Genomic DNA, 22,680 nt, shown 5'->3' with positions numbered 1-22,680 from the left:
CCTCTGCAATTGCAGTCTGTACAGTATTTTCATTACTGCTGACTACTAGTGCAGTAGAGAATGCATTAACTTAATTAAGGCTCCCAGGAGGCATACATTTATTTTAGGGAGTTCAAATAATATTTTAAAAATATATAAATTGTGGGATAAATGTGACGTTATCTATAAAAAACAAAAGTGGATCAATTGTGGGGCAAAAAAATCTACATACAGATGCAGCGGCTGTTATTCGAACAAATCACGGAGCCGTTTTCGTGTGCGCTGCTGTACTCCACGCGGCATTAACGTCGCCAATCGCCCCAGGCACACGTGTTTATCGCGGTTGCTTTGTTTACATTTCATGGATTCTGTTTTTTTGTGTGCAATGAAATGAATGAATTGCAATGCATACAGTACTGTGCTACTGTGTCAATTTCAGGTGTTTAAAAACCAGAACCCTAAAATGCCATTTTCTGCACTCGCCTGCACTCGCGTCTAAAGGCGGTACGGTTGGAAGAATCCCGCGCCATGACATGGGTATTCCGAGGTATACAAAGCGTGAAGTGTTCGAATAACGGCCGCTGCATCTGTATGTGTTAAAGACGGAAAATGATGATTGTTTTCAATGACACTTTTTTTCTTTGTTCCACATGGTGCCGTTATTTTGCCACAGAAACGCTTCACTTTTGCCTTGATACATAAACGCCTAAGAGTCATTTGTCTGTGTTCTATCTAATATGACTCTCATACAGTTTTGCCCCACGTACTTGAATGAGTAACTGGGGACTGGAGCCATTGTAAGAGTCAAGTAGGACTTAAAGAACAGTACTTGGGGCACATGCGTGTACTAAATTGCCAGGGATCAATTTCTGTTTCTCTTGCATTGTTCTTTCTCTATTCTTGTACGTCAGTAAAGGCAGTGGCCCATATTTATTAACAATTGCTATTCCATAAGATATCTTCTGGTGGAATGGGCAATATGTAATCTTCTGTTGCTGAAAGGTGTGCTTTGGCATAGCACTACTTAGTCAATATTGGCCAATGTCTTGTACTTTTTGTCACATTGCATGGACAGGACCGAGATATATTCACTCACTAAAAATCTGTACAAATGTTAGCTTCATATACAAACCCCATCATTTTAATGGTTTCAGCTTGCTCTTTGAACATAAAAAGTGGTCATAAAGTATATGGAATGACAAATTATATACTTTGAATCGCCATAATGCGCATTAGATATTCACAAGAGATGTCCATATATTGTTTTTTTTTTAAATACATGTAGATATATACCAACATTAAAAAATAAAGGAAGATGCATTAACAACAGTTCAACAGTTTTTACATTTGTTCTTTGTTTGAGTGTCGCTCCTAAAATGAGAATGTTAGATTCTCTGTTGAAATAGATGGTATTTTACATACTGTAAGGATACACGTTTGTGACTATGCCCAAATACAGCCAATACATAAGAATTACTTTCCTGTGGGTGCCACAGTTGAAAACTGCTTTCAGCATTTTTCCTGTTGCATTTAAATTCATTTTGTGTAGAAAGACAAATAATCAAATTCACATGTACATTTTATGAAGAGTTAATTAAGCAATCAAGTGACATTTTCAATGGTTGCCGTGAATATATATGTAATAAAACCTATTTTTATTAGATATGTGGCTTGACTTGTGTTATCAACGTATAGTTACAGCTAAACAAATAAAAAAGGATACCATAGAGGATCATTACTGTGAATTTACAAGGACTTAAAGCTGCAGTTCAAGCAATATCCTACATGTGTGTGGTTTTTTTTTAAAATAAGTTCTGTACTATGAGAAAATACTTGAAGCATTTAAAAAAGAATGTTTTAAAGACATTTTTAATGTTTCTAATGTAGGAAGCATTTCCAAAGTGACAGCCCCCTTCCTCTTTTGATAGGCTCTGGCTCTTGAGCCCCGCCCTCTCTCTAGCAGTGCACCAATTGTATCTAGTAACTGCCCAGTCACATAATATTACTGAGATGAAAGGTAAATGGTGCTCACAATCACATGTATGCTCTGTGTACAAATAACTTCAGAAGTGTCCAGGATGCTGTAGAGATGTCCATAAAGGATAAATCCAAATACAATATGACCAGGGGAGAATAAGACCTAATGGTGTCCACCTGACACCAGAATAATGGCCCTTGATGATTTCTTCCCAGGGAATTGGTGTATATGATAATGGTACACTAGCACAGGGTAATTGAATCAGGGCTATTGTCCATTACCTGCCAGTATCATGCCAGGACAGTCCAGTCACTCATGGCATGCAGTCCTCAACGGTAAGTTGAAAAGATTCAGTTTGGAAGCAGGAGCACAGCCAGGATCCAGGGTGAAAAAATAATGATTCCAGGGCAACTTCAAATATAAATGAGTTTATTGAGTATAGCTCACAATGGAGGTGAAGAAACGCACCTACGCGCTTCGTCCATAAGGACTTTATCAAGGTGTGGGCTACAACACAAATGCAAACACTTTTAAAGATGTTTGTTTTGGGCCACTGATTGCCAGGAGTGACGTCATCAGCGTGCGACCCAGAACCAAGTCGCGCTGACGCATCGCCAACCCCATTGGCCCTGAGTGTCAGCGTAAAAAAAAAAGTTTTAATCAGTCCCTGAGCGGAGTCAATATGTATTTTGGTATAATAATGACTTTAAGAAAATTGTCTCTTTTTTTTTTACATATAACTTTACTTTATGTAAATATGTTAATATGTTAGTATGCTGTGTTGGTACAAATTGGTTCTATTTCTTTTGCCATTCCTTCCATCATATTTAATACTCATTTAATACTTGGTTCCATAAGTGTTGTCTAGTTTTAAGGTTTTTAGTTGTCCATGTCTTTTATACTTATATGTTTGTTGTTATTGTATTTTGTCCGCTTAGGGACTGATTAAAGCTTTTATTTTAGTTTTATTGTCAGCTGACACTCAGGGCCTATGGGGTTGGCGATGCGTCAGCGTGACTTGGTTCTGGGTCGCGCGCTGATGACATCACTCCTGGCAATCAGTGGCGCAAAAAAAAAATCTTTAGAAGTGTTTGCATTTGTGTTGTAGCCCACACCTTGATAAAGTCCTTATGGACGAAGCGCATAGGTGAGTTTCTTCACCTCCATTGTGAGCTATACTCAATAAACTCTCATTTATATTTGGAGTTGCCCTGGAATCATTATTTTTTCACCATGGATCCTGGCTGTGCTCCTGCTTCCAAACTGAATCTTTACATAATACAGTATTGCTGGACTACATTGCCCACAATGCTGTGCAAGAACTGAATTAAATAACCCGAGCAAGCGATCGATTACAGGTGAACGGATCGATCTGCAACTTAGCTAAGCATGTGTCAGTGTGCAGATTGTATTGATGCACATATTGAATGGAATTTTATTTTTAAACAGCAGTTTTAACTGCGGCTTTAAACAGCAGATATTGATATACTTTATCTCCATTTACTGTAGCTGCACAAAAGCGTCTATCAGAGGTAAAGAAAGAAATTGAGACCCCATCTTGTGTTTATCTCAGAGCTTTATGGTGATTGTTCTACGATAAACTCAATGGGCCAAATCCAAAGAGCTTTGTTAATTCAGGGCTCACAGCGTGACCTAAATCAGTAACAGCCTTTACTTTCCCAGAGGTTCATGCATATCCACAAAGCTAACAAAACGCAAAGACAATGGCCATTATATAGCTCATTACATTGGCATAGGCTTTTAAGACATGTTATTGTAGCTCCACATTGCGTTGGGTTCCAATAATGTGATGCAAAGTATGTTTTAGCCTTACTCCTATCCAGACCCTGAAATAGGTGTTCCCTTAAACTAAAAAAAAAGAGCAAAGGAGAGGGAAATATCAGCAGAAATAGCACTGTTAGTGAAATCATACCTAATGGTTGGGGTTACACTCACCTAGACCATGCAAAAACAATATTTCAGGATCTGGACGTGAGTAACACCAAGTTTCTGTATCACCTAACGTAACATTAAATCCCTGTGTTAATCTCAACAGATCTTTGTGGATATGCGCTGCTAGGAGGAACATCTCTTTTGCATATAATTATAACAGTTATACTTAATTCAATATTGTTTCTGGGAGAAACCATGACCTAAGATACATGATGAGGCATAACGTGAGTTAAACGAACGTCCCCTTACAGTACGTCACTTTATTGACTTTGTGGTTCTTGTCCAATCTGCTGTTACATCTGCAGCTACAGTATATAACATGCACTATATAGTACGTGTTTGCAATAGCAATGTAACTCATTTTTCATTGCTTTAAATCAGGGGTGGGGAACCTTTTTTCTGCCAAGGGTCATTTGGATATTTATAACATCGTTCGCGGGCCATACAGACACAGACAGGCAGGCGCACGGCAGGCATGCAGGCACACAGAACCCCGCCCCCCTACCTCTGGAAGTTGCTGCTGCTGCTGCTGCTGCTGCTGCTGCTGCTGCTGCTGCTGCTGCTGCTGGGGGGATCGTGTAGGGCAGATGCTGGGGTAAGTGCGGGGGGAACTGCTGGAGAAGCATGGGGGAAGTGCGGAGAATGCTGCGGGGACTGCTGCGGGGGAAGTACGGTGGCTGCTGGGGCTAGTACGGTGGCTGCTGGGGATCGTGAAGGGCTGCTGGCGCCTCACACCACCTCCTCCCGATCGGGTGCCCGGTGGCCATTTTTTTTTAAATTAGCGCGACCCCGGTTATAGCAGTTGCCTTAGCAGGGCCAGACCAAATGATTTCGAGGGCCTTATACGGCCCTCGGGCCTGACGTTCCCCACCCCTGCTTTAAATGATCATTGTAGTTTAAATCTGACCTCAACAAGTAAATTATCGCATGCACAAAAGTGTTATTTTTCTGACAAAACACTCAAACTGATCTTCAAAAGTAACAAATAAAATATCAGCCCATTATTTTAGTATTAAAGACTTACAGGTCTAGCAGGTTTCAATGTCCCCTTTGGTGATGGGATATGTTGTGATATTTTGCACCAACACTGCCATGAAATCTTATGAAAACTGTGATATTCTGCACTTGAAACGGGGTATGTTGTGTTACCTCTGGGAACCATGTCACATGCTACATCTGTATTGTAAGAGTACCTGAAATTATTGTATAGTACATAGTTATAAGTTAGTAAAGGTAGGAGTTTGGAATATTGATCGATAGGTACTGTAGTCCTGAATGTGTAGTTAAGGGTACATGTGCTGCTCTCACATAAAGCTGAACCTATTCTAGGCCCACAAATTGCAACCAGTCCCATAAAACTGATTGAGAACCGGTCTATTCTTTGTGGCTTGCAGTGCTTGAGCGGTCTGCTAACCTTGGCAGAGCGTTGTATGCGTGTTCCTCAGGAAGGGTGGAAACGTGATCATTTCTACTTCAAAATGTAATTGTAGTACTTTTTTGCACTTTCAAAGTACAAATCCTTTCTTTAAACAATAGCCTTTTTTTTTTTGCCCTGATAAAAGAACACACACAAAAAAATGCCTCACATAATACAATAAGAAAAAATAAAATAAAGCCATGACCGACCGGCAGTAATTGTTGGTTTCATATGCTAAAAAGAAAACAAAAAAAATACAGGAACAAGCAAGTCAAAGTGAATCACTTCCCCTAATATCTATTTCCACAACATCCTTCGCGGTGAAGGGGTCCAGCAGGTTTGTTGGACTCTTCAATACCAAAAGTTTTTAAACCAGCATTATATTCAAGTTTCAGAAATGAGTCCAGAATCCACCTTGGTGCAGGTCGGTATTAAGGTCCTTTGACGTTACCAGGCCTAGCAGCAAGACTTGCAAAGTAGGCACATTGCGATAGATCACATTGTCCAGTAGGACCCTGGGGTCCCTGTGGTCCCACAAGCCCTGGTAATCCTGGATCACCTTGTGGCCCCGAGATGCCTGGAAGTCCATCCTTAGCATATCCAGGCTCACCTGAGAGACCTAAACAAAGGGAAACAAACCTATTGATTATATTATGTTTACAAAAACAAATACTGTACGTGAAGTTCTCATCTAAAAATACACTGGATCACATTAATAAACAATGATGGATGTTCTGGTCGCTTAGTGAGGTATAGATTGTTTTAACCTTGGAGCAATGGATGTGTTGTGGTAGGAAGGGCATAATACTATATCTGAGCCAGCTTGTGGTGACCTTTGTCAACTCCATTAATCACAGGCTCACCTTGGAACAATATTTACATTCAAACCTGTGGTGCGGAGAACGCACGGCATCTATGCTGTTCCACTATGTTCAGCACATAAACCATAAGCAATCATCATTTATGTTTAGTATGTTAATTGGATTGTGTTGTGGTTTGAATGGATGTTGCCATTCCGTTCAACAATAAAAACTTACAAAGCAGGGAGATTGCTTGATTTCTGGAGGTAGCTGGTTAATTGCCACTAACATTTCCTTTTAAAGACATTGCCCCCTTGTTATTGGTGACAGTAACATTTAGTACAATACATTATTTGTGTTTTGTTTTTAAAGGGCCTGTTTCCCCTGCAGGTTCATTTTGAAATATGTATTCACATAAGGGATCAGCAGAATGTTTGTTTTCACCTCTTTCACCCCCCCCCCCAAATATTGACTATGCTACATTGACCGAGCAAGAAAAACAAGTAACGATGTATCAGAAAAATTAGTTAAATAAATATCTTTATATTCAAATGACACAACATATACAATAAGAACTGAAATTACAGTACATGTTGATCATTTTGTTCATGAAAGTAATGTCTTCCAAATATTGTAAATGGGACATACTGTAGCAAAATCCAGACTTCATTTCCAGGTGTCCCATGCCATACAGATATTCTGTAGCTAAGCTAAGCTGTCTCCAGAGCTGCTGCCACTCACAGTCACGTTACTCCAGTGGTCGCGGAACCAGAGGATTAATGTTGTAGAGGTCCCATTGGGAAGCATACATCTCTCACTGTGTGATCACGGCAGACACCATCTCCGGCGCCGCAGACGTTTGCTTCTTTGACTGCGGCGCTGGAGACTGAGTCTGGCTACATCTGTATATATGCAATACAGATATAATTTGATTTGATGACATACCTGGAGAACCAGCTGGGCCAATTTCACCTCTCTGTCCAATTCCGGCATCCCCCTTCTCCCCCTTAGCACCTCTGTCTCCTAGGAGAGAGACAATATGTAAGATCAATCTACTCTGCTATTCTCGGAATTTGAACATGTAGAAGCCATGCTACTCCAAAAAACACTTCCAAGAATAGCTTAAAAATATATATCTCTTCTGAATTAATAGTATTAAACGTACAGGTTTCCATAATTTCTGTCTGGAGACCTTCACTTTTTCCTAACAGATGTTTAGTAATCGTATGCCATATACATTATGTGGAAATGATTGGGATTTGTGCAGAAGTTTCACTAAATTAAAAAAAAATTGTCAATATGTGCAAACCTTTTGGACCCATCGGTCCTGTTTGTCCTTCAAGTCCCATTTGCCCTTGTACTCCTGGGTCTCCTGGAGAACCTGGTCTGCCTTCATGCCCATCTTTTCCAGGACTACCTGGAGACCCAGGTCTGCCCTGTGGGGCTTTGATGTGTGCTGGCTGCATTTGGGCCATGAGGTAGGCTAGTTTAGCTGTAAAGAAAAACAGAAACAATTTGACTGGTTTTAAGGTATTAAATAAGCATATACATGCATATTATACTAATGCAGCAGGTTGAATGATTTTAGAATCATTTAAAAACCTTCTAATTACATTATTGTGACTGCATGCAGGAACGGTTTGCTTCTACAGTATGATATGACATGCAACGCAATGTGTTACGGCTTGTTAAATACCACAGTGGCCAACTAAGACCTGGCTAATAACAGGGGAGCAGTAGGGCTAACTCATTGCATGGGCACAAATGATGTTTTTTGTGGATCGTATAAGTAAGACCCCAATTTACAGTTGGCCAAAAACAGGCACAAAATAAAGTTTGCATGGGGCTCGTTAACATAACGACTTGACAGGCGGAACGAAGACGTGTCAATTCCTATTTTATTTATGAGATCAACATGAGTGTACACGTTACATACCAGCTGCCTTCTACTAGAGTTGGATTAACAGCCGTTCTTATGTTAAGACCTTTCTTTTTAAACATTCACCTACTATATAGGGACCAGGTGCTAATCAGATTACGCTGTAGGAACCCAGCATTTACAACATACATTTGCTGGAGCAATGGCTGTTCTTGCTCCTTTATTGATTCACATACACTACCTGACCATACTCTGGCTATTCCTGACAATAGACCAAGATAGCGGGTAAGAAGGGAAATAAATAGTAATAATTTATTCAAATGTTCCCTCGTGTTACATTTGAGTTTTATTTCTACCTCTGCCTCTGCTGGCATCTTTCTTCCTCCTGCTAGGCTCAGTTGTTGCAGAATGAGGTCAGTCCCCCGGGAGTAACATTTTTAAGTGTATGCTGATGCAATAAAGCGTGAATGTTATGTAGACATAATTCTACGCACAGATGATGGCAAAAGACATACAAATTATACATAGCCAATCTCATCATTATATTTTAAGACCAGCTGCAAACGACTCTGTAGCGCTTGATTAAATTGGTCCATAATTCCAGAAATGGCGATGGCGCAGCACTGAACTTTTAATACCATCGTTATATTGGATAGAAAAAACAGTCTCCAGGGCACTCCTAAGCCAAACAGGATCCCAACTGAATGAATAATAAACGCTGGTCTCACAAAATTGAGTAAAGTGAAAAAATAATTTATTGCAACATAGGTGAACAATAAAAATACCTCCTACGCGTTTCAACCAACTACTGGTCTTTGTCAAGGAGTGGCCTATAGTGTTGTATATCTTCACAACAATCCGTGACAGTAATTCTGTGAGGATAACATTTATATATATACATCCATGATAAACGCTACAAATAGGAACCAATGCTAATGAAATAAACTAAATGCCTTGATAAAGTGCTCTGTGTAGCACACAACATGTTGGTAGGGTAATGCCTTGCCATTTTTCCCCCCATGACCATTAAACTTTTTATGGATAACACACTTTCCTCCTAAATTCTCTTTTGTGGATATTTCCGGTTGTGCTCTGCCCTTTCTCTCTTCTATTGCATAATGAAATAAACTGCCTAGATGATTTTAAAACAGAGCTTTTCTGGCAAGAGTTAATATGCATAATGGGAATAGAGCACTTCTGTTAGAGGCACCATCATGTCTCCCAAATATCTTATTATGAGTCTTCACATGTTTTGCAATGTTGGCTTATATTATTCCTCTGCTGACCTACATATTGCAAAAGCAGCAGCATCATTCTTTACTTTTATACTGCCAATAATGTCATGATACATTACATTCGGAGATATACGAAGCAGAATATTGTACATTAAAAAAAAACTTGGAACATGATGGTGAAAGGGAATTTGAAGCACACTAATGTCATCATCAGGCAAGATCTGCTGTGATCAGAGCCTCATTACAGTAAGTACAGCCGACGTTTTTGGTCATGAGCCCTATTTGCTCTTTGTATTTAATCTTCACTAAAGAAAATACAGACAAAGGGCATCAAACCTTTGATGGATATTTGAAAAGGCTTTATTGAAAATGTATTGTTTTTTTTTGTTACTCCACTTTTAACTGTTGTCATTTTGTGTAAAAGTTTGCGTTATGTATACAGCACTTATTTTCAGAAATACAAAATTATTAAATTATGAAAGCTAAATCTATTTTCAGAAATACAAAATTATATTATGAAAGCAAAAACTTCAGTCATCATTTTGGTGGTATACCAGTATCCAGGAAATAACTAGGCATTTATTCAAGAATTCCCGGATTTGTTAACGTTGATATCCTTAGACAATTACAACAACCTTATTGTATGAGATTTCCATCTCCGCTTAGATAAAATCGTCTCTCCTCTGGTCAAACCCTTTCTAGAAGCACTTGCTGTGAGAATAGACAGTTTGATTCGCTATACCTTGCCAGTCACACTCTTGACCAATAATTTACCGCTGGTATATTCTCTATTCTTAAGGATGCCTATAGCCTGGATTGGTCGGATCATGCCTTAATTGAATTTATCCTGCAATTACCAGATAGTACCTCCAAACCAAAACCTCCTTCCTCCACGAAATAGTTAGGCAGATTAAAAAGTATATGGAACCATGGTATTTTTGCTAAACATCTTAGAAAGACTTACATTCCTCCCTCTGTCCTCACTACATCCTCTCTCACGTTGGCTACTCTTGATATTATTGCTCCCAAAAAAATGCTATTCTAAAAACATTAAGGCAAGCCTTGGTTATCTCAAGAGTTAAAAACCAAGAGATCTACCCTGTTTTCAGCAAAAATGCGATGGGCTAAAGATAAATGCCCCTATAAACATACGGATCTTAGACATACTAGGACAAATTATTGCAAAGCCGTGATAGAACCCAAAAAACATTATCTGGCCACGCAAATTAAAAATTCCAGTAATAATTTGCAGGAACTATTTAAAGTCATCAACTCTATGCTTGAACCAGCCTGTTTAAACACAACCTCAAGTCCTGTAGCAATTCCACCACATACACGCCACCACACCACGTTCTCCTCCAAAGTCTCAAAAATTCAGAATCAAATTTCAGCCACAAATCTGATCTTTCCACAGTCGAAACTACTAAAACTAGGTGGAGAACCTTCCAATCTATCACGATAGATGAGCTCCTTATCATGATCAGAGGGATCAAATAATCTAGCTGTCCAGGGGACCCTTGTCCTGTCCTGGCTAATAAAGGAAGCAGTGTTAGATCTAGCCCCCTTTCATTCTCGAAATTGCAAACCTCTCATTGTCTTCAGACTTTTTTTCAACCACACTAAAAGAAGCATTTATTTTGCCTGTATTAAAGAAACCATCCCTCGATTCACTGAACATAAATAACTACTGACTAGTATCAAATATTAAATTTTTAGCTACAATCATTGAAAAACGAGCCCTAAAACAGTTTGTGAATCATCTAAGTCCTTGGAGGGGCTCAAGGGCTTACAACACTTTGGCCAAAGAGTTAAACTAAAAGACCATTTTATTCAAAAGATATCTATATATATATTTAGGCACTGTTCTGTGTATTTGTGTCTTTGGATGTAGTTGGGCTCTGTCTGTGTTTCATGTTCTGTCTCTGGTTTTAAATCATCTAAGTCCTTGACTGTTCCAGTTATTCATAATTTCCATAGTTAGAAAATCAGCCTCAAAGAGAATTCTTTAACACAATCCGGCTGATTTATGGCATCCCTTATGAATCTGCCATCTCCTTGGTTCTATTCAATATATATTGTATTGTTAAAGCCCTAGGGGACATTATTCGACTAGAACAAATTCAGTAGAGTATGCAGATGATGTCCAGTTGATGTCAAATATCTCCAACGGTCCTATCATCATGGTGAACTGTCTAAATAATTTCCTTAGTGACATCACAAATTAGATGACATTGAATTGGCTACAACTTAATGCCTCGAAATCCAAGCTGCTCCTTATAGACCCGAAAGCATAAACAGATGCTATGAGTAACGCCTTCAATAACCTAAAAATCCATAACTTCATCATCCCAAGGAAGGAGAAAGTGAGAAGCCTCTGAGCTATTATTGATGAAGACATCATTGAACATATTGCACCATTGTGAAAAACTGATACTTCCAAATCCATCGGCTGAGACAAATTAAATCGTTTCTCTCGAAAACCGACAGTACAGATAGTTGCTCAGGCGGTGGCCCTTTCTTGACTGTATTTTGCAAATTCTCTGTTGATGTGTCTCCAAAAACATAATATCAAATCTCTGCACTTGGTGCAGAACATCACAGCCAGTCTTATAGCATGCAAGGCAAGATCACATCTCGCCAGTATTACAAGATCTGCACTGGATCCCGGTGGAACAAAGGGTTTATTTTAAGATCTTGACCCTTACCTTTAAGGCTGTCAATGAACTAACCCCCCCTCACCCCCTTACCTTCAGGACTGCCTAATCAGTGACACCGCTATCAGGCCCTTAAATCTGCCATCATCCCTCAACTGATTGAGCCTCAGTTTAAGGTCAATAAAGCTGAAGGGAGAGATTTTTCACGAATAATCTCCCTGCTGCTTTAAGAAATCAGGAAGCTTTACTTCCAATTAGAAAGGAATCAAAACACTTATTTTTAAACAAAACATTGCAAACAGACACTAATAGTCACCTTTCCTGCTCCCATTTGTGTTTTCCATCTTTTGTTGATCTTCCCCGTTGTTCCCCTATATGTTTTCTTTCAGTAGGTCCCGGTTGTAGGTTTGTGTCCTCCCTAAGGCTAAGGCCCCGCTGCCTCAGTCGGTGCGCCCACACTGCATGCAGGCGGAGCGCTGAGAGGCAATTGACCACTACCTGCTGTCTGTAGGGAGCTGGAGGGGGGGGGGTGGCGTGGTTTCAGCAGAGGGTCCGTTCGTCCGTCCGCCCCCCCCCCCCACACACAACACAACACATATACACACACACTTTTCCCCCGCAGCTCCTTCCCGGCTCCCCTCCCAAGCCGCCTCCCTTCCGTAGCTCCTTCCCTCCCCTCCTTCCCTCATTGGCTGACTGCCGCACCACGTGACGCGTCAGAGCTGCAAATCACTAGGAGCTTGCAGCATCGGCCGGCTGACGCTTCACAGCACGCGAGTTACGTCGGAAGGAGCCAGCGGGGACCTCCAGACTGGAGGAAAGGGGCTGGTGGCCCGCGGCCGCCGGACGCAGCGGGACCAAAGCCTAAGTTCCTACATACGCTCTAGTACCGAGTTTCTTGGTGAGTAGCACGTTAGAAATAAATTCAAAATAAATAAAATAAATTATTGCTGGATAACTATATTAATATTAATATAACCCAATATGTTGTGCGTTGAAGTGTGCTACACCTGTATGTCCAGAAGAATGTGTATTGCAAAACAAAGTCCCAATGGAAAATATATAATGATATATGATGCTTACTTTCAAGTTGTTTTCCTAACTCTTCTTGGATAAGTCTTCTTAAAGTATCAAGGGACGGAGAGTCTCCCTGCAATCAAAATATGATAAAGTTACATTTCACTGAACTTTCAGCAATGCAGGTTTCAGGACTTAAATGAAGCAATAAATATCTTTAAAAAAGTAAAGAGAATTTGAGATGACACAAAAAATGTCTCTGATGTAGACTTGAATTATAAAGTGTTAAAAACAATATTGACCACATTGGATAGAGTGCAGAATCAAAAGAGATCTGATGTTTATCATTGCCACAATGTCATAGTATTAAAGTAAGGAAAGATTGTTAATTAAAATGAGCTAAGTGATACTTTTCTTTCATTCTGCACTTCTTAATACCAAGAAGGGACCGTATTGATTTTATGACACTTGTGAATTAAGTGAATTGGAACATTCAATACTGTGACTGCTTTCATCCATATAAAGTAGAAAAATAAGATGGAATGCTTAGATAAAATAATAGTTTTATCCAAATTGTTAATACTAATCTAAATATTTCAATAACACATGGAAAAGAAAAATGCAAAACATCTTAGAAACTAAAATACTGACAATAACCCGTTTTCTGTTATCCAGAACGTTACCCGTCTTCTAACTAAAACACTGATTTTGAAATTGAGCCTTTATCTGGGATTATTTATTTTATCACAAATTTATTTCTTCACTAGATAATTCCCAGTACAGGAGAAGAGTTCAGATCCATTCAAATGAATGGGAATAAAATATTCTCCAGCTTGCAGAAGACGGCTTCTCACCATATTGAGCAGATGCCTAAGTGCCCCAATGGTACTAATGTTGCACAATATTTACTAAATGTCGCTGATGTGTAAGGCATCTTATGTCAAATTCAAATGAATCGATCATAAAAAGCATTGCTGTATAGCATGGTTTAGTAAAGATGGTCCTTGGTAATGTTTAACAATACTATAACTGTCTCCTACTGCCCCCCTCCTCTTGCAGTCCATGTAACCCATTATTCCAAACATCTACATGACTCATCTGCTTCATGTCAGCTATTCCTCTATGGGAAAGATTATTCTATATGTTATTATGGCTTATGGAATAGAGCATTGCTGCAGCAGACATGTGCATACTGTGTGTATACTATCTAAAAATATAACACAACATATGACACTGATTACAAATACATATGCATTTGGTAAAGTATTGCACATCATTGTAAAGACTTTTAAGAGTTCAGTACCCTTGGACCAGTTAATCCGGGCTGTCCTGGTGAACCTGAAGTTCCAGATGCTCCTCTTTCTCCTGGAGGTCCTTGGGGGCCTATTAACCCTGTGTGTCCTTTATGTCCAGGTGCACCAGATTCACCTGCTTGACCTTTCTCTCCCTGTGGTCCTTTATCTCCTTTGTTACCAGAATCCCCCTATTAAATAAGAACAAGGATATAAATTAAATGAATAAACCCGGATTATCAAACACATGCACAAGTATACAGTACTGTATATGCATATATATAAATATATATATATATATATATATATATATATATATATATATATATATATATACACACATGCACACGTATGCAGTACTGTATATGCAGTATATATATATATATATATATATATATATATATATATATATATATATAGGTTATGGTGGGTAAAAAAAGTGACTAAAACCCTCCACAGTAAAGCATAAAGCAACTGTAAATATTCCTGTATATTCATTTGCATGTCTTAGACAGGTCTGCAACCCTGTCTTTCACCATTATCACCCAGCAAACAGCACTTCCACTGCAGCAAGGGATTCTGGGAAATGACATGCAAATGAGCACACAGTGCAACCTTTTATCTCATGCTCACATTACATGAGCAACCCTTAGTCAATGCATGCTGCTTTAAACACAGCTTTTAAACTCCGTAAGCCAACCTCACACTGATGAGACCCATCAAGGTTGAAACATGTCTGTGAGTGGGTTAACTGACTTTGCATCTCTCAAGTCCTTGCTTAAAAGCTGTGTTTAAAGCAGCATGCATTGACTAAGGGTTGCTCATGTAATGTGAGCATGAGATAAAAGGTGGCACTGTGTGCTCATTTGCATGTCATTTCCCAGAATCCCTTGCTGCAGTGGAAGTGCTGTTTGCTGGGTGATAATGGTGAAAGACAGGTTTGCAGACCTGTCTAAGACATGCAAATGAATATACAGGAATATTTACAGTTGCTATATATATATATATATATATATATATATATATATATATATATATATATATATATATATACACACACACACACATACAAACATACACACACACACATATATATTTCCATTTGCTATATATATATATATATATATATATATATATATATATATATATATATAAAATCAAAAAATAAATAGATGATACCGTTCTGTGGCTAACGAAATGCTTTTAATTGTGCGAGCTTTTCAGATACACTGATCTCTTCTTCCGGCGATGTTACTGATTATTGACGCTCGGCTAACACGGTACTGATACCTCTACATGTGTATATATATATATATATATATATAATCAAAAAATAAATAGATAATACCGTTCTGTGGCTAACGAAATGCTTTTATTTGTGCGAGCTTTCGAGATACACTGATCTCTTCTTCCGGCGATGTTACAATGAATGAAGCATGGATTACTTAAAAACAGTGTCTCTTGGAATGTTATCTGTGCTGTTCCTTCCCCCGGTGTGGATGTGTTTTATGGCTAGAGGTGTCAAAGGGTAACTGAAGGCAAGTGAAGAAAGAGTGTGTATGTGTATCAGTGTGAATAAAAATGAATGGAGAGCCCACAGTATAAACAGTGCTCTACACAAGGTGTGTGTGGAGTGAGAGGGATATAAATGGTGTGGGTGGGTGTGGAAATGTGAGAGTTTGTAGCACAACTAAAAGTGTGTGTGGATACTATGTGGTCCCTATTGGTGTATAGGGATGGAAAAATAAGGAGTATTAGTATGTGTGAGAGACAGCTGTGTGTGCATACATATAGCAAAGTATGTACAGACATGGCCTTTAGCGCTCATGGGAAGAGAGTTCGCTAGTGTCAGTAATGTTTAGGCCACTGCTAAGTGTCCCGAACAGTTGCATAAATTTGTATTCATGCAACCGTCTCTCTTTCGGGGTTTTAAGATTACCTTTGAGTATGGCAACCCTCAGTTCATATTATATATATATAATTACACATTCACATATACATGTACTTATATACGCATGTATAAACGCCAACACTATAAATTTATAGTGGTGTTTTTGTAGGAGAAAAAAGCATATCTAAACTACAATAAATAATTTAGCTTTAAAAATAAATGTGGTACAAACACACACGTCAGCGCTCCTTGTGATCTTGGGTAAGTCACTTTATCTTCATTTGTCTCAGGCAGCAAAATTAGATTGTAAGATATATGGTGCAGGAAATAACACCCAACATTATTATTATTATATTCTACATCTACAACATAATATATTGTGTCTATGATCAGCGTCTTGTGACTTTTGGCAACGTTATCTTCCTAATTAGGGAACTGTTAGGGAAGAGACTTGTACAAAAATTCAACAGAGTATTATTATTTAGAAAAATATAAAGTTATACATACCCGTTCCCCTTTAGATCCTCGTTCCCCTAATTTTCCAGGTACACCCTGTAAGGATAATATACAGTATATATATATATATATATATATATTTTCACCAAACCATTTTCTAGGTATGCTTTAAAAACACAATATGGCTTTATGTCATAGAATGATGGAAAACACTAAAATGTTTAGCCCGAGAGGCAACACGGCACATTGCTGGTGTGAAACTCTCTCCCCAACCTGTTGCTGCATAGAGTGTAGGAAATGCTCATAATAAAACAGATGCATTATGGATTAAGCATGGAATTGGTTTTGAAGGTGAGGATAATGTTTTGTGTGTGTGTATTTGTCTCTTCATCTGTCATTCACTATTATGTTACTTTCAATCTCAATTTCCATCTTTTGTCTGACCATAAAGACACAAGTATCAAAAATGTGCTTCTGTGATTTCACTCCATACTGTACATTTCTCTAGAAAGTGTCTGATGTCTAATTTAACCTGTTCCACTTCTACTAGAGGACTTTGGAAGATGATACAGTTCTCTATATAAATGTTGTGTTGTAACATAGCTCAATGCTCATGTATATCTGTGTACATATTCTGAAATTGTGATCTCTACAAAGGTCTTGATAAACAGTGAAAAGTATTATTTTAAGGCAACTGGAAGAGATTTTTCTGTGCTGGCAGTCTTCTGATATTTGCTGGGTCACTGGAGGAACTTCCAGTACAACAATGGAGAAGGCGAATAATACAAGGGGCTCTCCTGCCTCAGGCTGCGCTTATAGTGCCGGGGACGGCGACAGCGACGCCGCATCAAAACAAATGCATTACAGTAAGCGCGACGGAGCGACGGCCTGGTCGCGATCGCTGGAAGTCATCTCAATTTGATTTTTCCAGCGACCGCAGCCGGACGTCGCTGGAGCCGTCGCTATAAGCGCAGCCTAAGACATAATGATGTTGTTGAGACTCCAACAATGTATCTAGTCGCGTAAATGTAGGAACTACGATTGTCGATATTCCAGAAGTTGGACATGTTTCAACGACAGTCTATTCATAAAAAATACTGTATAGTCAAAGTTATAAAAAAATAAACGTAATTGTTACCTCTTTTCCTGGGATCCCAGTCTCTCCAAGTTCTCCCTAAAATAAAAATGATTATTTTATCTTTTCATTATAAACTGGAGCAAATTGCAGGCTTTTGGTCTATGGGAGATACTTATTACACTGTATTAGCACCAATCGGGGCGCTGGCTCACAGAAAATCCATTCACTTGAAATGGGAGTTGCATTGAAGTAATGCCCTGAGCAGCACTTTCTCAGTTTAATGAATAACCCCCCAGGTATCTTATTCATCATTTATTTTTTTATATGTACATGCAAATAAACATAAAGAAGCATAATTAACATGGAAGTAAAAGTCAATGCATACTGTACGAGGTATATTGGAAATAAATATAAGAACAGAATCCATATGGGTAATTGTCATATTAAAACAGGAGTTCATAATACGTTATGGTCAGATGCATTGTGGTCAGATGCATTGTAAATTCTTCAGTGTTTGATAGAATTTTCAAATGACCAGAAAATTACAGGGAACACTTTAGCGACGCCTGGGGAACCGAAGAGATCATAGGAACCCTGGTTGAAAATCACTGATCTAGACTTAAAGATGCTATTATATTGTATCTCGATACCAGCTTTGTTTACCTCCTTTTTAGTTCCTTGTTCAATCTGTCTTCTATTCTGTATTCAACATTTCTCAATGGGGCTTCACATAAAACACTAATATATAACCTTGGGTTATAAAGTTTGCTAATAACATTTACAGTTTTAGTTGATATAAAATCCCAGACTTTACTTACTCTAGGTCCCTGAGGTCCTTGAAATCCAGGCATTCCAGCGCTGCCAGTTTCTCCTTTGTTCCCCTTAGGGCCCTGAATTAGATGAGAAAGCATTCGTTAGAAAAGATTAATCTTTAAAATGATATATATTTAAGTTCAGGCCTATTCCTGGCATTCATTTTTATTTCAGTTGAAATTTGCTACTTTTTGGGGGCGTAACTTGTAAAGACAAAAATTAAAAAAAAAAATCAAAATCTGATATCAAAATATGTATACAGTAGGAATCTGATTCTCTGCCTAAAATATATTTAAAAACATACAGGACCCCTCTAAGCTCACATTGAACCCCCAAAATAACCACAACATATATATATATGCGTATAAGTGTCAAAGAGGAGTGCTACTGAGCATGGCAATATATATTTAAAACCAGAGACAGAACATGAAACACAGACAGAGCTCAGTGCTACATCCAAAGACACTAATACACGGTACAGTGCCTAAATATATACATATAGATATCTTTTGAATAAAATGATCTTTTAGTTTAACTCTTTGGCCAAAGAGAAACTAAAAGACCTGTTTTATTCAAAAGATATCTATATATATATATCTATATATATATATATATATAGATATCTTTTGAATAAAACAGGTCTTTTGAGTAGGCAGTAACATTTATTAATTAAGGGTTCGCAAAACCAGAATTTTCTAGCAGGGGTGCACAATGTATAAAAAGGTTGGGAAATACTACTATATGATATGGCATTATTGAATTACACTATCTCAAACATGAGACTTATTGCTGATTGCTCATGCTAAGTGATTGGCCCTCTAAAAACCCTTTTTTAGCAACATGGTGAACTCATGACATGTTTAAAATATATTTTATTTAAAACCAGAGACAGAACATGAAACACAGACAGAGCTCAGTGCTACATCCAAAGACACTAATACACGGTACAGTGCCTAAATATATACATATAGATATCTTTTGAATAAAATGATCTTTTAGTTTAACTCTTTGGCCAAAGAGATATATATATATATATATAGATATCTTTTGAATAAAACAGGTCTTTTAGTTTCTCTTTGGCCAAAGAGTTAAACTAAAAGATCATTTTATTCAAAAGATATCTATATGTATATATTTAGGCACTGTACCGTGTATTAGTGTCTTTGGATGTAGCACTGAGCTCTGTCTGTGTTTCATGTTCTGTCTCTGGTTTTAAATAAAATATATTTTAAACATGTCATGAGTTCACCATGTTGCTAAAAAAGGGTTTTTAGAGGGCCAATCACTTAGCATGAGCAATCAGCAATAAGTTTCATGTTTGAGATAGTGTAATTCAATAATGCCATATCATATAGTAGTATTTCCCAACCTTTTTATACATTGTGCACCCTGCTAGAAAATTCTGGTTTTGCGAACCCTTAATTAATAAATGTTACTGCCTACTCATCAGGCTGTTGCTAACAAAAACGGATTGACTGATCCCAGTCAGTGGATGCAAAGCATTGTGGGGAGTGACTTTAGACGGTCCTGCGGTAATTGACCGCAACACCACACACGACAAGGTGCAGTTTGGGGTGCACCACCCCCCAAAGGCTCCGAAACCCACTATACTGCCTGGAATCCGCCATTCCATATTTTTTGGGGAAAACTTATTGGGCACACATTATGAACCCCTAATTTCCCACATTCCTCTGTTTCGTTTTCCAGACATGCAGCAAAACCACTGCAGGCTTTAGGCAAAGCTCATATCTACATTCTGCAGATCCAACAATATACAAATAATCTCCTGTGAAGCGATTACAGTATGAGCCAGTCTGGGCCTTACCACTATTTACTAATGTTAGCTATATCTCTTCACTATATAACTACAATAAATCAACAGAAAATACAGTATTTCCCATAGCTCCCATTACCTGACAAGAGCAGTACAGTTTCTTCTGTGAGGTATTGGCCTGACTTACTACACACGCATATTAGGAGGAAGCTGTGGATCTACATAAAACTAGAAAACCCTTTGTGATTAACACATCTTTGTATACTTACAGAGATACCTGGAACGCCAGCGTTCCCTGGAGGGCCAGATTGTCCACCTTTCCCCTGACAAAAATGAATAGCAAGTAGATTATAGTAAGGGAATAATAATAAGGATTTGCATATACCACATACATAAACCCTATGTGAAAATCCATTGCCGAGACAAATATCCCATTTTTGCAATAACAATTTTAAGATCCACATTTTTATTTTGAACACTTATCGAGCAGCTTTAGTAAATGAAAGCTATATAACGTTTTTGATGATAATTTATAGGTATATGCTCAGTAATAGATCAGAGATTTTGATGCACTCCTTATATAACAAAACAGTTCTTATTGACTTAATCAATTCTATGTACAAGACATTACAGTTGAAGGAAACATTGTGCTGTTCTTTTTTATTTTTAACTAGTGTTGCCCCGGTTTTGTAGCCATCACAGTCTATATTTACTAAGCAGTGTTACTCCCTAAGACACCAAGGACAGTAAGGCCAGTTACATTGTGGAATTCATTACCCAGGGAGACTGTGATGGCAGATACAATAGATATCTTCAAAAAAGTTTTGACATCTTTTTAGAACTGAAAGGTATACAGGGATATACCAAATAAGTACACATGGGAAGGGTTGGTCCAGGGAGTAATCTGATTGCCAATATTTGGAGTCAGGAAGGAATTTATCTCCTTCTTTATAATTTATGTATTTATTATTCATTTGTATTTATTTATGAGATATCATTGGGGTGTATCTCATTGTATCACTGGGGTCTTTTGTTTGTCTTTTGTAAGTACGGATATAGGGTAAAGTATCTGTCATCTAAATTTAGCATATGTTGAACTTGATGGACGTACGTTTTTTTCAAGGTCATCTTCTATGTAACTATGTAACCATGTGGCCTATCACTTCAGTGGGGCAAAAGGGGGTCATATTTACTTATCAGTGTCCTTCCATAAGACACATTTCGACACTGGAAGACATCTTAACACATACAAGTCAATGGAAGGAGCCAGATTGTGTCGTATGTAGTAACACTACTTAGTAAATATGTGTCTTCCAGCAATGGAATGGGCCTGATTGGTGTTACTGGGTAAATATGTCTCCATATCCCTACTATTAGCTCCTCTTGAACTTGGTAGACACCAATAAGTTATCAATAACTTCAACGTTTTTCAAAGATTGACCATTTTTTCTGAGAGCATTCTCAGAAAGATCCAATATTCCTGTAAATGAGAAGTACTCCCTGTGCATCAGGCATCAACAATTAGATTGTAAGTTCCATGGGGAAAAAGTATACATTTATACAGTGTATGAAAAATATGTAATTAATGCTATTCATTATTGTATTTAGTAGTAGTAACACTACTCCATAAGGCCCATTCCATTGCTGGAAGACACACATATATATTAGTGTTTTTCTATTCTCTTTATGGTATTCTTTACTATTATTATCATTTAAAAATGGATTCTATATGTTTTCATACAAACTTATTTTGTTGCATTTTTATTAAAATTAGGATTCGTCTAGGATATTTTCATTATCATTATGAATAGAAGAAAACTTACAGGTGGTCCACGTATCCCTCGTGGTCCCTGATGTCCTGGGGAACCTAGGTCACCCTAATGTAATAAATAAAACAGGAGTCAGTCGAGCAATTCTTTTTACTATTTCAGAATACAGAAGTGTTATACAAAAGAAATCTTAGAAGCAGTTCTAGGGCTGAAAGAGCGGCTCAGTGAGTAAAGGCACTGACTCTGAAAACAATGACATCGATAGATTGGCTCCTTGTGACTCAGGCACAAACATTAAATTGTAAGTTCTACACGCAGGGTAGTCGACTGGGACAAGTATCTCAGGTACAGTGGCTTCCGGACCCCTGGTTTATGCCGGGCACCGGCTCTACCCAGCTGCTGACGGTCCTCTCTCCCATGCCGGGCTTCCCTCTCTGCCAAGGCTGGGCCTCTTTCACACCGGTGCGCGCCGGAAGCTGAGCGCAATTTCGAAGCGGTTCTAGCTTCCGGTGCACACCAGCGGGAGAGACCTGACCTGGCAGAGAGGGAAGCCTGGCATGGGAGAGATGCTCGGCAACAGTCGGGGCACCAAACCACCCCAAAGCTGTGTGTATGTGTGTGTGTGTGTGTGTGTGTGTGTGTGTGTGTGTGTGTGTGTGTGTGTGTGTGTGTGGTGAGGCGGTTGTCTCTTGTGT

At 38.5% G+C, this 22,680-nt stretch overlaps 1 protein-coding gene across 1 annotated transcript in view; it reads right to left on the bottom strand.

Annotated features, from left to right (window-relative positions):
• Nucleotides 1-3,202: 3,202 nt before the first annotated feature.
• The window catches only part of COL22A1 (collagen type XXII alpha 1 chain), a 515,441-nt gene continuing 495,963 nt past the window's right edge, over nucleotides 3,203-22,680 (bottom strand). Inside the window, exons 56-65 of the mRNA XM_075581796.1 lie at nucleotides 22,040-22,093; nucleotides 20,486-20,539; nucleotides 18,448-18,519; nucleotides 17,690-17,725; nucleotides 16,603-16,647; nucleotides 14,216-14,395; nucleotides 12,979-13,045; nucleotides 7,437-7,619; nucleotides 7,073-7,150; nucleotides 3,203-5,946 (exon numbers count right to left, since the gene is read on the bottom strand). Coding sequence (XP_075437911.1) covers nucleotides 5,759-5,946; nucleotides 7,073-7,150; nucleotides 7,437-7,619; nucleotides 12,979-13,045; nucleotides 14,216-14,395; nucleotides 16,603-16,647; nucleotides 17,690-17,725; nucleotides 18,448-18,519; nucleotides 20,486-20,539; nucleotides 22,040-22,093 — 957 coding nt within the window. The 3' untranslated portion in view covers nucleotides 3,203-5,758. The remainder of the gene's footprint in view (nucleotides 5,947-7,072; nucleotides 7,151-7,436; nucleotides 7,620-12,978; nucleotides 13,046-14,215; nucleotides 14,396-16,602; nucleotides 16,648-17,689; nucleotides 17,726-18,447; nucleotides 18,520-20,485; nucleotides 20,540-22,039; nucleotides 22,094-22,680) is intronic.

This window comes from Ascaphus truei, chromosome 2 (genome assembly GCF_040206685.1).
Source record: "Ascaphus truei isolate aAscTru1 chromosome 2, aAscTru1.hap1, whole genome shotgun sequence".
Taxonomy (NCBI): domain Eukaryota; kingdom Metazoa; phylum Chordata; class Amphibia; order Anura; family Ascaphidae; genus Ascaphus; species Ascaphus truei.
Note: the sequence above shows the minus strand (reverse complement) of the source record. Positions and strands in the feature narration are given on the sequence as shown.